Genomic DNA, 14,678 nt, shown 5'->3' with positions numbered 1-14,678 from the left:
GGCCCAGCCAATCAGAATGCATTTGTGGCAGCACCTTTTCCACCAATAGGGCAGCCCAGTCTAATGGGAATTCATTATCATGATCAGGAAGAGGCCTCCTTATCATAACTCCCCATCAGCTGTTCCGTAGCAAGGCCACAGAAATGTCCCAGTGCTGAACTGCAGTGGAAAGAGATGTGAAACTCCAATGACAGCTTTTGGGTATGGCTGTGTCTCATCTCAGACTTAGTATTCTGGGCTGGCTTCATTCTACTGTGCCCCAAACAGACCAGTGAACAGTATAGGAGATAGCCTGTCACTGTGAAGGGCCTATGTTCCTCACTTGATTTAACCCCTCTCCTCTCGTTGTTGTAAAGAAATGCATGCATGGCCCCAGAAATGGAGAGGTTATACATGAATCCCTTCCGGCACTGACTGGCTCTGGTTTCCACATCCTAGTTAAAGGTTAGCAGGGCCTCATGCTGCACTTTGACCCTGTGCACCTTGGCAAGCAGTGAAAGGGATTTTAAATAATCAGTCTTTACTTTCCCAGCCTCTGTGCTCAGCCCTCCTCAGCTGTGTGTTTTAGGAATGTCTGTTAAGATCTTTGTTTACAAAGTTCTGTCATCTTGGTCTTGCTGCTACCAAGCCAACCTGTGACAATTCACCAGGGAGGTGGGCAGATCGGTGGCCTTGTGTATGTCATGTTCTTGGTCTTATAATGATGACTGCAATAATGACAGCCACCAACCATTAGAATAATACCCAGTGTGCTTTGCAAGTGTTCATTTTCACATAATATTTTGGTCATTTAGCAGATGCTTTTATCACACCATAGTGCCATCACACTTCTGACACCAATGCAGTAAATCTGGGGTGATAGCCGCTATAAAAATGGTATAGAAAAGTATTTTGCATTTTGAAATTGTGTAACTTATTACAAAATGCCTTGCATTCAGGCCAGTGAAATATAAATTACACAAAATACTCAAAAGTAATTGAAAAACGTATTTCAAAAACATGTAACATAAATACTGCCCATCTCTGTTCCATCAAGCAAGTTGATAAACTCACCGAAAGACGTGTACATCAACGGTATGAGAAATATAAAACGGGGAAATTTTTATCACTCCCTTTTTCCCCCCACTGCGCTGTCCATATGATACCATACCTGTCTCTTGGATCAATCCAACTAGTAGCGTGTTTGATGTGGTCGATATAGTAGACTTTCCCGTCAAAATCCCGGGCTTCTTCCCAACCCTCTGGTAGTGGTAGCTCCTTCCTTGGCATGTCAGACGAGTCTCCATGTAATTTTCTCTGCAAGTCCTCTAAATTCTATCGAAGGTAAACAATGTCTTGTTGTGTGGAGTATCTTAAAATCATCACTCGGTTCCAATTCACAAATTCTGGTTTGTGTGCGTGTTGGATTATGTGATAATCCATAACGTCTCGCAGTACATGTTCTCAGAGTACGAGTAGAAATGTTTGCCAAACAGTTGTTGTTTTCTTAACAAAGCAATCTGATACAATTTCCTTAATGAAACAATATTTCCAGCACAGATGCGCAAATGATTTCTCTGCAGAATAAAGGTTATTTTGTAGCCGTTTAGCTCAACTCAGTAACAATGTTACAACCAGTCACATTGGAATTGAGAGAGTGGTGTTTCACGAGATAAATCCCTTATGTGCAATTGAAGTCATCGTTGTTCAATGTTTGTGTTCGTCTAATTATGTATAATACATTCTAGAACATAACGAATAACTTTTCAAGCGGGTTGTCCATGGTCCAAGGCATGTTAATTGTGTTGGGACAGCTTGACTCCTTTCTGGATATTCAGATTAACCGAAAAGTGCATTTGAAGTCTGCAAATCCACCCAATGTTTTTTGTATGTGTAGAAATATTACAACAATGTCTCACCATTCAGCAATAAGCTTTTCTTAAATATTTTAGAGCCCTTTTCGTTCACTGGCCACCATGTTTAGTTAGCGAGAACGATGCTAACCAGTCAGCTAGCAAGTAACCCTCTCGTGCTCTACCCAGAAATTACCCCATTCCACAGAATTAAGCTGCATTTATCTTCACATTCACGGTAAATGTTCCTGCAAAATTCCGATAAATCCACATTGAAGTTGTTTACTTATAATCGTTTGTTACTTAAAGGGGCAGCAAGCCTCTCCTCCAGAGTACTGTTTGCCGCGGTCGGTCGTGAAGGCTCGCGATGCTGTTGAATTACGTCATACAGGTGCTTTTTCCTACAATGACATTTTGTCTGGTTTTAAATGTGGAATAATGTGTAACTCTTACGTTATAACATGACGGACACACGAGACAATTAAATAATTTACTTGGTGAAAAATTATAAATGTTGCTCTGTGTTAGTTCTACTTCATCAGGCAAACTTCTGAGACAAGTGCATTACGCCCTCCCATGGACAGTTTTTATTGACGGTGTTCCTCATTGTATTGACCATGATTTCACTGTTCACTCTAGGTTACAAATATTTATTTGATCATTTTAAACACAACTGGAATTGTCTTATTCATTATAGGCCGTCAAATTTATAAAATCCAGTCCAAAAGAAACCAGAATCTGTGTAGTAAATTGCACTTTATGCGAAATATTTAGGCCCTATTATAATAACTAGATTTAAGGGAACCGACATACCCTTTTGCAATTACATTAAAACTCAGAGGCTTCATCCACTTTACACAAGTAGCTGTTGCCCAGGCCATAGACTCTGCCGTCACGAATCCAACCGATTGAAGGGTACAAGCGCTGGCGGGGCTCTTTTCAACACAAACAAGGAAGAGATATCACGTGCACTGGTTACAGTGGAAATCATTCGATAATTTCATCGTTGGCTCTTGGCTGAGGTGTCCAGGAAGACGACATTCTCCGGCGTTCCAGCAGTGCCACATGGTTCTGCTTCGGCACATATCCATCGCCCTAACCGCCGCGGTGGCTGCCTTCGGGTCCGCGCTGTTTATTGCCTTGAATTATTTCTACAGAAGGCGAATATGGTCTCCGGAAGCGGAATATTACATGATAAAAGAGGTAAACTCTTATTCTCTGCCATCTAGGAATGTTCAGTCGGCATACGTTTATGACTCTGTTGCAATCGGGGGGGGTCAGACTCACAGTTTTCACTGTTTATCGCCGGATTCTTTATGCCAGATCAGTGAAAGTTATATAGGCGCCAGTAGCATCGAACGCAGATAGGACTTCACAAATCACTTCTGTCTAGACGTGGATGTGGTCTTCCAGCCCATACAATACATATGACATGAATGCTGAGCCTTCATCCCAGATCATGTTGATCACAAACTGACTGCATGGTGATGATGATGGGTTGTGATAAAGATTGATGCACATAATGGGACTCATACAGGTTTAGGCTCCAAGAGGGCAACAAGAAAATATAGCCCGTTTCATGTTGAAGGAAAAATGGTTTATATATGCAAATCATTCCAAAGTAGTAACACTATCATAATAATAATTGCCTATAGAAACATTTCATCTGACTATAGCCTATAGGGCCATAGGACATTACCTGAAATTAACTAATAGGATTTTCAGGAGCTTCAAAGGTATTGATTAAATCAAGGAGACAAGATAAGGCTACCGTTAATGTAATCAAGCAAAAACGGCTGAGACATTTGTTGACTCAAGTGTGTAGCTCCCCTAAAGTGTGCCACTCGCCTAAAGTGTCCCACTCAAAAACCAATGAGATGGTACAGAGCTGATTTAAATAACATTCATGGGAAACTAAGATTATTATGTTTCATAACATTACAGTGGTCAAAGAGCTTATGCAGTTATTGTGGGCCAAGTAGACAGCTTATTGGGCGGCAGGTAGCTTAGTGGTTAAGAGCGTTGTGCCAGTAACCGAAAGGTCGCTGGTTCTAATCCCCAAGCCGACTAGGTGAAAAATCTGTCGATGTGCCCTTGAGCAAGGCACTTAACCCTAATTGCTCCTGTAAGTCGCTTTGGATAAGAGCATCTGCTAAATGACTAAAATGTAAAAATGTATTGGGGATTTGGGGGTCACAACAGAGGCTGCTAGCTGCTTTGCACACAAATGCAAGTGAATGTGAAATACTGCAGCATTATCTATAGTGCAATGTTAATCCTACAGGGATAGATAATGAAAATGCTGATGTATGTAAACAAAACATATTGCAGTTCGGCACTTTACAAGAATAACAATGATCTATATATCTGTGACTTGAGAAAAAAGTAAAATGGGATAAGATAACTTCATGTTGCTGATGTTAAGAGAACAGGTGTTCTGATGACCTCCTGCGGTGTGTTGAACAGGAGCAGGAGGAGCGTGGAAAGCGCCAGGTGCTAGTCCTTGGCCTAGACGGCGCTGGGAAGAGCAGTATGCTGCAGGGGCTGACAGCTGGAGACGGGGGCAAGAGAGGGCACTGCCGCCCCACCAGGGGCTTCAACTTTATGAGCCTCAGTGCCCCTGCCTGTCAGCTGGATTTCCTTGAGAGTAAGCTGTGCAGTTTGCACACCACCAGAATTCTGCATATGCTTGTAGGGTAATTCAACCGGCCTGTAAGACTCCATGCAGAGGGCTTTAAGGCTGTTCTATGACCTTAAAATGTGTCACATTGTAAGCTATCAGTTTGGCCCTCAAAATACCAGTGGCCTTACCAAAAGCATTATAATCATGTGCCTTTGCTTACACTCAGTCATACATGTTTGGACAACACGCACCATTTACTTTTTCTTCAGTGGAATAATTCATTTAGCCCTTTTGTAGTGTGACAAACAAATAAGAAGGTGTAAAACACAAGTTCATACATCTTCCTAATTGCCTAGCAACACTTCTCAAGTAACCGGCCTACCTCTGTCTGCTGTCTTCTAGTTGGAGGGGGTGAGGATTTGCGTACGTACTGGACAGAGTACCTGAGGAAGACGCATGTCCTGGTGTACGTGGTTGACTCCTCTGACAGAAAACGTCTCCCACAGGCCAAGGCTGAGCTGCATCGCCTTCTCAGACTGGATTCACAACTTCCTGTGGTGGTCCTGGGGAACAAACAGGTGACCTTGACTATTGAGCTGTCTGATACTGTCTTTGGGCGGATGCCATTAGAAAAAGAAAAACCTAACGAATGGAATCTCATTCCATTTCTATAGAAACACGTTTGTTGTTATTACTGTGGGCAACACGAGTGTCTTGGACATGGATAAATGTATGTTCTCCAGTGAGTACATGTTAGTAACACCTCACTTGAGCTGTGTTGGAAATAATTTGTAATACTGTTATAAGCGTGATGTTACGCCTGTCATGACCAGTGTTGTGATACATCCATGCTTAGATTGTCAAACTGTTTTATTTACAATTTAGTCATTTTAACAGATGCTCATCAAACCCAGAGTGACTTGGCAGTAGACTTCACTGTCCATCCTGTGTGTCCTCTCCCCTCCCAGGACAAGCACAACGCCATGAGTATGTCGGAGCTCCATGAGGCCCTGTCTCTGGGGGCGGTGGCTGACGAGAGGAGGCTGTTCCTCCTGGCTGCCCAGCTGGGCTCAGACGGCCTGATTGGCTCCCGGAATCTGAAGGCCTTCCAGGACCTGATCCTACAGCTCGTCTGATTCCCTAGGACAGGATGAGTTGAACGGGGGGGGGGGGAGGGGTTGACCATGCAGGTGGGATGGGGAGAGAGGCCCATGGGTGAGCCCGCATGTAAGGACCAGTGGCAAGTAGCAATGATTGCGTGTGAATACTTTTCAACTAGAGAAGATCCTTCAGGGCACTCTGGGAGTCAGGGACCAAAAACAGTCTTCACTGAATCATTGATCATTACAATAGTAACAGGGTTCAATATACACTAAGTATACCAAACATTAGGAACACCTTCCTAATATTGGAGTTGCCCCCCCCAGAACAGCCTCAATTCATCGGGGCATGGACTCTACAAGGTGTCGAAAGCGTTCCACAGGGATGCTGGCCCGTGTTGACAGTTGTCAAGTTGGATGGATGACCTTTGGGTGGTGGACAATTCTTGATACATGGCAAACTGTTGAGCGTGAAAAACCCAGCAGTGTTGCAGTTCTTCACACTCAAACCAGTGTGCCTGGCACCTACTACTACACCCCATTCAAAAGGCACTTAAATAGTGTCTTGCGTATTCATCCTCTGAATGGCACACACACCATCCATGTCTCAATTGTCTCATGCCTTAAAAATCCTTCTTTAACCTGTCTCCTCCCCTTCATCTACATTGATTGAAGTGGATTTAACAAGTGACATCAATAAGGGATCCTAGCTTTCACCTGGTCAGTCTGTCATGGAAAAAGCAGGTGTTCCTAATGTTTTGTATACTCAGTGTAGATCATGCATCTAGCTACCAAGCATGAAGCTTGTTACATTTGTATTGTAGCATAAGTGTCAATACAATACAGCTTCAATGCTCCTCATTGTGGGAATGTCATGTGTGAGCTAGGGTCAATGCAGTCAATAATGACATCATGGCATTTTATTATCTTTAAAGGAGACATTTTATTGAGTGTTAAGTTTTATTGTAGTTAAGTCCATGTAAATTGATGTAAGATTAATGTTAATAGGTGTAAACTGAGTGCAGTTTTTAAGATGACTTTTTTCCTTTGAGAAATTCATGCTCTACGTTGGAATTTTGTAATAGTTGCATGTTTTCACTTATAGGAGGCAGTTGTTTAGTAGCCAGCTTTTATTCAAAACATACCTTTCAATCTTATCTTCAACCTTCCGATCAATGACCAGTCATTCCTAAAGCATGTATGAATTATAATGCCATGTTTCTACTGCAGTGGCACCTCCTGGTGTTTTGTTTGACTGTTAAACTGAAATGTGGTTGTTAAAATTATAACTTTACCTACGATTTAAAGAAATCAGGCCATTTAAGGACCCAGTGGGAAAAAACAGAGGACCATTTTCCTTGCAGCCATCTCTGACCAAACAAATCAATACAAAAACAACTAAGGGGGAAACAAATCTATAGGTAGGCTTATATAAGCTTGTTTTGACGTTTTGTACTATAGGACAAAGTTGTGCTCAAACAGGAAGCTGTTTTGCTGAGCAGTCATTATCTAGCATATAGAATTATTGACTTTGTAGACTTGTTTTTTCCCAACTCCATGCCAATGTAGGTTAGTTTGAACACAACAACCTGCCCTGTCCAAACAGTTTAGCAGATACTATTGCCACTATTACATTACTGTATGTACTCAGTGAGGCATTCCAGACGCTTTAATAGTCATCAATTAAGCACTTGGTTGCTCCCCGAAATGAGATTGTAAATAATTGATGAGAACAGATAGGACTAGCATACTGAAATAGGTCAGCTAATGTGTTGGTGTTTTCACTACAGGCAAACTCAAGACATCTGAATGCAGTTTCCTGACTGTCTTGATAAAACATTCAATTTAAAAAAAGGTTCTTAACTGCAATGCTCAGGGTTATTGGTCAACCTAATCAAATATCATGTCTAACATCTCACCAAATATATCCAATGTACCAAGTGTTAGATTTATTGGAGACATTTCCCATTTGTTGAAAACATTGTTTAATGAGATACAGTAAATCTAGTGTATTCAAACCTGATGTGCACATAAACAAACGTATCGTAAGATGAGGACAAACCCCTCCTTGATAGGGATGGGCATATGACATTATTTCACTATTTGTATAATCATGCATTTTTTTCCAGATATCCGGACTGTCAAAATTCCCCTCGCCCAAAAAAGTTGCTCTTGAATCTCTGGACCAATCAGAATTAAGCAAATGCCGGTACCACAACAGCTGATAGTGCTCCGTTGTTTTTTGGCTGCTATTCTCCAGTAGTTTTGGCTAACATTCAGCAACAGTGAAAGAAGTCTGATGTTCACCATGATAGAATAGATTGTTTCAAAAAGGTTTTCTGGTGAGTGTTTTGCATTGATCTGTGTCAGGCCTTGTGGAACTTCAAGGAGGTGCATACCTGTTATCACTATTTGAAGTGGGGGAAAAAGCATAGGCTACAGATGTCAGGGCTGACTGGAAGGCTAAATGCACTATGAAAATATAATGCAACATGAGAGAGAAAATGAGCTTGAAAATAAAACAATTACTTTGTGCGTCTTAAGAACTGTAGGCTACATTTACAGTGCACAACAAACTATAGGCTACAATGTTCTGTCAAAGACACAAGATGTTTGAAGCAGCAGTAGCACTGTCAAACTGCATTCAGAAGTTTAGTTTTATTCAATTAAGAATTTCAAATGTCATGGTATATCCTTGTGTAACAATGTCACACTTTTTCCTTCTTCAGAAATGTATTCTGTTCTGATATTCCAATAACCGTGCCATCCCTACACCTTGATATCGCCATCGTTTCTTGATAATCCTCTAGAGCATGTTTTACATATTTGTTTTGTGTTCAGTTGTAATACTTATATGCTGCTTTAAGGGTTTAACGCACTCAGATGTCTTATATTTCTTGTTTTATTTTTGCAGTGACATATTACAACCCTTTGCACAAGCTTGACAAATGTTTATACATCTTATTTGTTATCCAAAAAAGGAAATGTATTGATAAAGGCTTAGGGAAATTCCACGGTATCAAAGTGATGCCGATACTAAGATTTTCCACCTTAAAATGCATGCAAAACAAAAAACTATGACTGCAAAGTTAAACCATGCAACTCTATGCACAAGGACTACTTTTAACAATTTGCACAGAACATTTTACAAAAACACATTTACTTGAAGAACAGTACAGATGCAAAGTTTGGTAACAGAATTACAGCTTGTTCCATCATTCTGTTACCAAACTTTGCATCTGCACTGTTCTTCAAGTAAATGTGTTTTTGTTAAAATTTCCAGAGGAAATTGTTAGAGATACTTCGGGATTTGGGCGATGAGGCCCTTTATATACTTCCCCAGAGTCAGATGAACTCGTGGATACCATTTTTATGTCTCTGTGTCCAGCATGAAGAAAGTTAGAGGTAGTTTCACAAGCCAATGCTAACTAGGGTTAGCGCAATTAATGGAAGTCTGTGGGTATCGCAGATACGCTAGTTAGCAATTGCGTTAGTTAGCAACTTCCTTTAAACCGCACGCAGATACATAAAAATGGTATCTACAAGTTCATCCGTCTCTGGGGAAGTATATAACAGGCCTCATTGCCCAAATCCCTAAGTATCTAACAATTTCCAGTTGTATGGTTTGTTTAACTTTGCAATCATTGGTTTTTGTTTGGCATGCACTTTAAAGTGAAAAATCTTAGTCTCACCATCACTCTTACTGTGGAATTTCCCCTTACAAATATACATGTTCACTTCATTACAAAAGCAGTCTTAAATGTTCTTACTGTATGGAATTTGTGTAACTATTTTTGGGATACATACGGGAAGTATGAACAAATATAATAAAGTGTTTGATTTTATGCATGTTGAAAATGTGTCTGGTCTTTTTCTAAAATGTTTACAGTTCCTAAAATCCCAATTTACCATCCATTCTGATTGAAGGAGAGTTGCTGAGTGCACCATGACTCCCTCTACTGTCCATCAAAGAAACAGAATAATTGTGAGTCAGCGCTCCCAGACTGCCTCCACTGATGGAGAGGAATAATCTCCCTCTCTACACTGAAAGTCTTTGACCACCACAGACAGGCCCAGTTATGTGGAAACAGGTTTCCCACCTTTGAGAGACTCCACGAAGGTGTTGTATTCCTCTTGATGGCAGCGTTTATACTGGTCCACTTTCCTCCTGATCTGTGAGGGCGTGTCCTGGTAATAGTTCTTCTCATCTCTGGCCATAGCCTACAGAAGCAGAAATTAGGTTGGGATAAAACAAATGTGGTCTCAATACCCATAAGAACATACAGTACTTATTGCCATGACCCAAAGGCAATACATTTTACATTACATTTAAGTCATTTAGCAGACACTCTTATCCAGAGCGACTTACAAATTGGTGCATTCAATTTAGGATAGCCAGTGGGACAACCACATCTTGATCACAGTAAGTACACTTCTTCAAACAAGCAGCTGTGAGCAAAGTCAGTGCAATCAGGGACAACTACATCTCGATCATAATAAGTACATTTCTTTGAACAAGTCAGTGCTAGCAGGTGAAATAAGTCAGGTGTTAGTTTAGACAAAAGACAGTGGTAGTAAAGGGGGGTAGAAGGATTACTATTCCAGGTATTCCTTAAAGAGGTAGGGTTTCAAGTGTCTCCAGAAGGTGGTCAGTGACTCCGCTGCAATAAACTGCAACTACAGGAATACCAGCCCATCCTTTGTGAAATACTACTGTACAGAGATGATCAAGTTAGGTGAGGTGAAATTCCTCATCAGCTGTACTTACCTTGTAGTTCTCGCTGTGTTCCCTGACCATGTACTGCACGTACTCGATCAAGTCTGTGGATAAGGTCTTTGTGTCTTTCTCTGGGAGATTCGCCTCTGCCACAAGTTCTGTTGAAAACAAGTCGTCATGCATGAGTCTACGTGAACAGATCTTCTAATAAAATCTAATAGGTGAAGCGTTGTATATGTAAATAACACAAAAAACACATGTTGATTTGTGTAACAATAAATTATTAATGGTTCCTTACCATTGAGAACGTATGGCTTCCTTACAAATTTGAGGGTGGGAGCTTCTTCAGTTTTCTCCACAGCAGCAAACTGCAGACATGTCAATTATACATCACAATTCACTCTAAGAGATTAGCCCATAACTTGTGAATGTATAGTATATCACCATGATGGACAGGATATACTCACGGTCTGTGTCTTAATTGGGAGGGCACGGTTAGGGTCAAATGCCAGACCCATGTCTCGCAAGTTCCTTGCCACAGACTTCTTGTCACTCCAGGCATTTCGGATCTGATGACTTGAAATAAACAATTAGTTACACAACTATAGCCATTTACTCATGCTAGATCATACATTTCTGATAAGTGGGTATTGTATGTCTTGTGATGTATTATGTATGCCATGAGCACTTTGTTTAGCGCCAGACATGCTTTGGTCCACACGTGTCGGATCTGCACTATAAATCGGTGATGGCGTCATGGGATAGCTAGCATCTTGTAAACAATTATCATTAATATAATAGTAATGTAATGTTAAATAATACACATTGGCTGTTAAGCCAATTATACTATGACTTGCCTCCCCTTTAAGTTCATTGTGATGGTAATGATGTTTGTTTTTGATGATAATTATTAGGTGGAGGTCGCTAGCTACAATGGTATCTTCAACATAGCCTAGCTTTTAGCTAGCTAGCTGCTCTGCAATGCAAGCTACACTACATGACCAAACGTATGTGGACACCTGCTTGTCGAACATCTCATTCCAAAATCATGGGCATTAATATGGAGTTGGTCCCCCCTTTCCTGCTAACAGCATCCACTCTTCTGGGAAGGCTTTCCACTAGATGTTTCCACTGTCTCTATGCACACTCACAGGGCCCTACACACACAGTCACTCCAACACACACACAATATGCACATACATTTATACTGACTACATACCACTCACATACAAGCTGCTGCTACTCTGTTTATCGTATATCCTGTTGCCTAGTCCCCTTACCCCTATACATATCCACCTCCATCACTCCAGTATCCCTGCACATGTAAATATGGTATTGGATCTGACTTAGAATATTTCCTGTATATACAGTTGAAGTCGGAGGTTTACATACACCTTAGCCAAATACATTTAAAGATCTTCACAATTCCTGACAATTAATACTAGTACAAATTCCCTGTCTTAGGTCAGTTAGGATCACCACTTTATTTTAAGAATGTGAAATGTCAGAATAATAGTAGAGAGTATGATTTATTTAAGCTTTTATTTCTTTCATCACATTCCCAGTGGGTCAGAAGTTTACATACAGTCAATTAGTATTTGGTAGCATTGTCTTTAAATTGTTTAACTTGGGTCAAATATTTCAGGGTGCCTTCCACAAGCTTCCCACAATAAGTTTGGTGAATTTTTGCCCATTCCTCCTGACAGAGCTGGTGTAACTGAGTCAGGTTTGTAGGCCTCCTTGCTCGCACACGCTTTTTCAGTTATGCCCACACATTTTCTATAGGATTTTTACATTTACATTTTAGTCATTTAGCAGACACTCTTATCCAGAGCGACTTACAGTTAGTGAATACATTATTTATTTTTTTATACTGGCCCCCCGTGGGAATCGAACCCACAACCCTGGCATTGCAAACGCCATGCTCTATCAACTGAGCTACATCCCTGCCGGCCATTCCCTCCCCTACCCTGGACGACGCTGGGCCAATTGTGCGCCGCCCATGAGTCTCCCGGTCGCGGCCGGCTGCGACAGAGCCTGGATTCGAACCAGGATCTCTAGTGGCACAGTTAGCACTGCGATGCAGTGCCTTAGACCACTGCGCCACTCAGGAGTTAAGTCAGGGCTTTGTGATGGCCACTCCAATACCTTGACTTTGTTGTCCTTAAGCCATTTTGCAAGTATGCTTGTGGTCATTGCCCATTTGGAAGACCCATTTGCGACCAAGCTTTAACTTCCTGACTGATGTCTTGAGATGTTGCTTCAATATTTCCACATAATTTTCATCTATTTTGTGAAGTGCACCAGGCCCTACAGCAGCAAAGCACCCCCACAGCATAATGCTGCCACCCCCCGTGCTTCACGATTGGGATGGTGTTCTTCGGCTTGCAAGCATTCCCTTTTTTCCTCCAAACATAACGATGGTCATTATGGCCAAACAGTTCTATTTTTGTTTCATCAGACCAGAGGACATTTCTCCAGAAAGTACAATCTTTGTCCCCATGTGCAGTTGCAAACCGTAGTCTGGCTTTTTTATGGCGGTTTTGGAGCAGTGGCTTCTTCCTTGCTGAGCGGCCTTTCAGGTTATGTTGATATAGGACTTGTTTTACTGTGGAAATAGATACTTTTGTACCTGTTTCCTCCAGCATCTTCACAAGGTCCTTTGCTGTTGTTCTGGGATTGATTTGCACTTTTCGCACCAAAGTACGTTCATCTCTAGGAGACAGAACGCATCTCCTTCCTGAGCGGTATGACGGTTGCGTGGTCCCATGGTGTTTATACTTGCGTGCTATTGTTTGTACAGATGAACGTGGTACCTTCAGGCGTTTGGAAATTGCTCCCAAGGATGAACCAGACTTGTGGAGGTCTACAATTTTTGTTCTGATGTCTTGGCTGATTTCTTTTGATTTTCCCATGATGTCAAGCTCTTTGCACTGCGTTTGAAGGTAGGCCTTGAAATACATCCACAGGTACACCTCAAATATCAATTAGCCTATCAGACGCTTCTAAAGCCATGACATCATTTTCTGGAATTTTCCAAGCTGTTTAAAGGCACAGTCAACTTAGTGTATGTAAACTTCTGACCCACTGGAATTGTGATACAGTGAATTATAAGTGAAATAATCTGTCTGTAAACAATTGTTGGAAAAAATATAGTAATACATTGTTATTGACTATTGCATTGTTGGATTTTGAGTTTGCAAGAAAGGCATTTCACTGTACTTGTGCATGTGACATTAAAACTTGAAAATAAACTTACCTGGTAAAATAAGGGTAAAATATAAATTCTACCAGAACTAGTCTGGCGGTTACAACTTGCTCAGAAAAGTCGCCACCTTGCGTATACAGACAAATGGTATTCAGTACTGTCTCTACCAATATGTTTACTTTGGTGAGTTAATAAAGTATATTGAAGCCGACCGCTGCCAGTCACTAGGCCAAACAATTCATGTTACGAATCAAATATGTTCAGCCAAACGACGCCCTGCCCTGGCACAAAGCAAGTAGCTAACGTTAGCAAGCTAGCTTATGTTATTTCACCAGCTTGACAACCATTGATAACAAACAAGGGAATAGACCAGATAACATGTTATAGTAAAGTTAGCTGGCTAGCTAGTTCAATCACACAGACAAAACATAACGTCAGCATCACAGCTCGCTAGAACATGGAGTTAGCATTGCTAGCATCGACTGTTTTTCATAATCAGTATTCGACTTACCACTCAATTCTCGGGGCTTCCCTTTTCTTAAACTGCTTTTTCAGTTTCTTTCTGTCTTTACTGTAATCAAACGTGTTTCTTTTACTTTTCTTTTTGGCTTTTGGCATTGTCACTTTGTTTGAAAAACGTGTGGAACGTCTGCAGGAATAAGGAAGTATTTCTGGGAGGACGAAGGACACATGTGTTGGTGTCACGTGGGTAGAATAAACGCCCCTTCACCTTTGACCTTTATGTAGTATTTTTATTATTATTATTATTATTATTATTATTATTATTATTATTATTATTATTATTATAGCAGTAGCAGTAGCGTAAAAGTATCACAGATAATATTACTATCATGAACTAATTAAAAGTCATGAAATTATGGGTCATAATTTGATAACAGGGAAGGTATGATAATCACTTATTCTGGTTCTAGTGATGCTGCTAGTGGTGAGGATGATGATGATGAGAATGAGGATGATGATGATGAAGGATGAACTAGCCTAGTTGGGAGTCAGAGATCCCTGGCTGCAATGATTTGTCTTAAAAAGAAAAACAATCTGAAAGCCTTATGTTTCCATCTGGGCCCAGAATTGTAGTAGCATGAAAACACAAGCTGTTAATTTCAGTAGATTGACAATGACAAACATAGCAAGAATAACTTTTAGCAACAATTTGGTTGAAATTGGTTGTCTTTGTTAT

The 14,678-nt window shown here is 40.9% G+C and overlaps 3 protein-coding genes across 4 annotated transcripts in view; 1 reads left to right on the top strand and 2 right to left on the bottom strand.

The window, feature by feature from the left end:
- LOC311143192 (protein KIBRA-like) overlaps positions 1 to 2,188 on the bottom strand; it is a 35,286-nt gene extending 33,098 nt beyond the window's left edge. For both annotated transcript variants that reach the window (XM_084178977.1, XM_084178978.1), the window contains exon 1: positions 1,151 to 2,188. In XM_084178977.1, the coding sequence (XP_084035103.1) occupies positions 1,151 to 1,269 (119 nt within the window). In that variant the 5' untranslated portion in view covers positions 1,270 to 2,188. The remainder of the gene's footprint in view (positions 1 to 1,150) is intronic.
- A 674-nt stretch (positions 2,189 to 2,862) lies between these two features.
- Positions 2,863 to 6,662, top strand: LOC311143196 (ADP-ribosylation factor-like protein 9). The gene is made up of 4 exons (XM_084178983.1): positions 2,863 to 3,035; positions 4,299 to 4,479; positions 4,858 to 5,033; positions 5,424 to 6,662. Exons 1-4 carry the CDS (start codon positions 2,898 to 2,900, stop codon positions 5,589 to 5,591), a joined length of 663 nt encoding a protein of 220 aa, XP_084035109.1. The 5' UTR covers positions 2,863 to 2,897; the 3' UTR covers positions 5,592 to 6,662.
- Positions 6,663 to 8,441: 1,779 nt separating this feature from the next.
- On the bottom strand, positions 8,442 to 14,133 carry LOC311143197 (nucleolar protein 16-like). Its single transcript, XM_084178984.1, has 5 exons — positions 13,992 to 14,133; positions 10,740 to 10,848; positions 10,571 to 10,640; positions 10,324 to 10,430; positions 8,442 to 9,776 (listed from the first exon to the last, which is right to left on the bottom strand). Exons 1-5 carry the CDS (start codon positions 14,096 to 14,098, stop codon positions 9,633 to 9,635), a joined length of 537 nt encoding a protein of 178 aa, XP_084035110.1. The 5' UTR covers positions 14,099 to 14,133; the 3' UTR covers positions 8,442 to 9,632.
- Positions 14,134 to 14,678: the final 545 nt, after the last annotated feature.

This window comes from Coregonus lavaretus (genome assembly GCF_964263955.1).
Source record: "Coregonus lavaretus genome assembly, chromosome: 15".
NCBI classification, from domain to species: Eukaryota; Metazoa; Chordata; class Actinopteri; order Salmoniformes; family Salmonidae; genus Coregonus; species Coregonus lavaretus.
The sequence above is the reverse complement of the archived record's forward strand: the minus strand, read 5'-3'. Positions and strand labels throughout refer to the sequence as shown.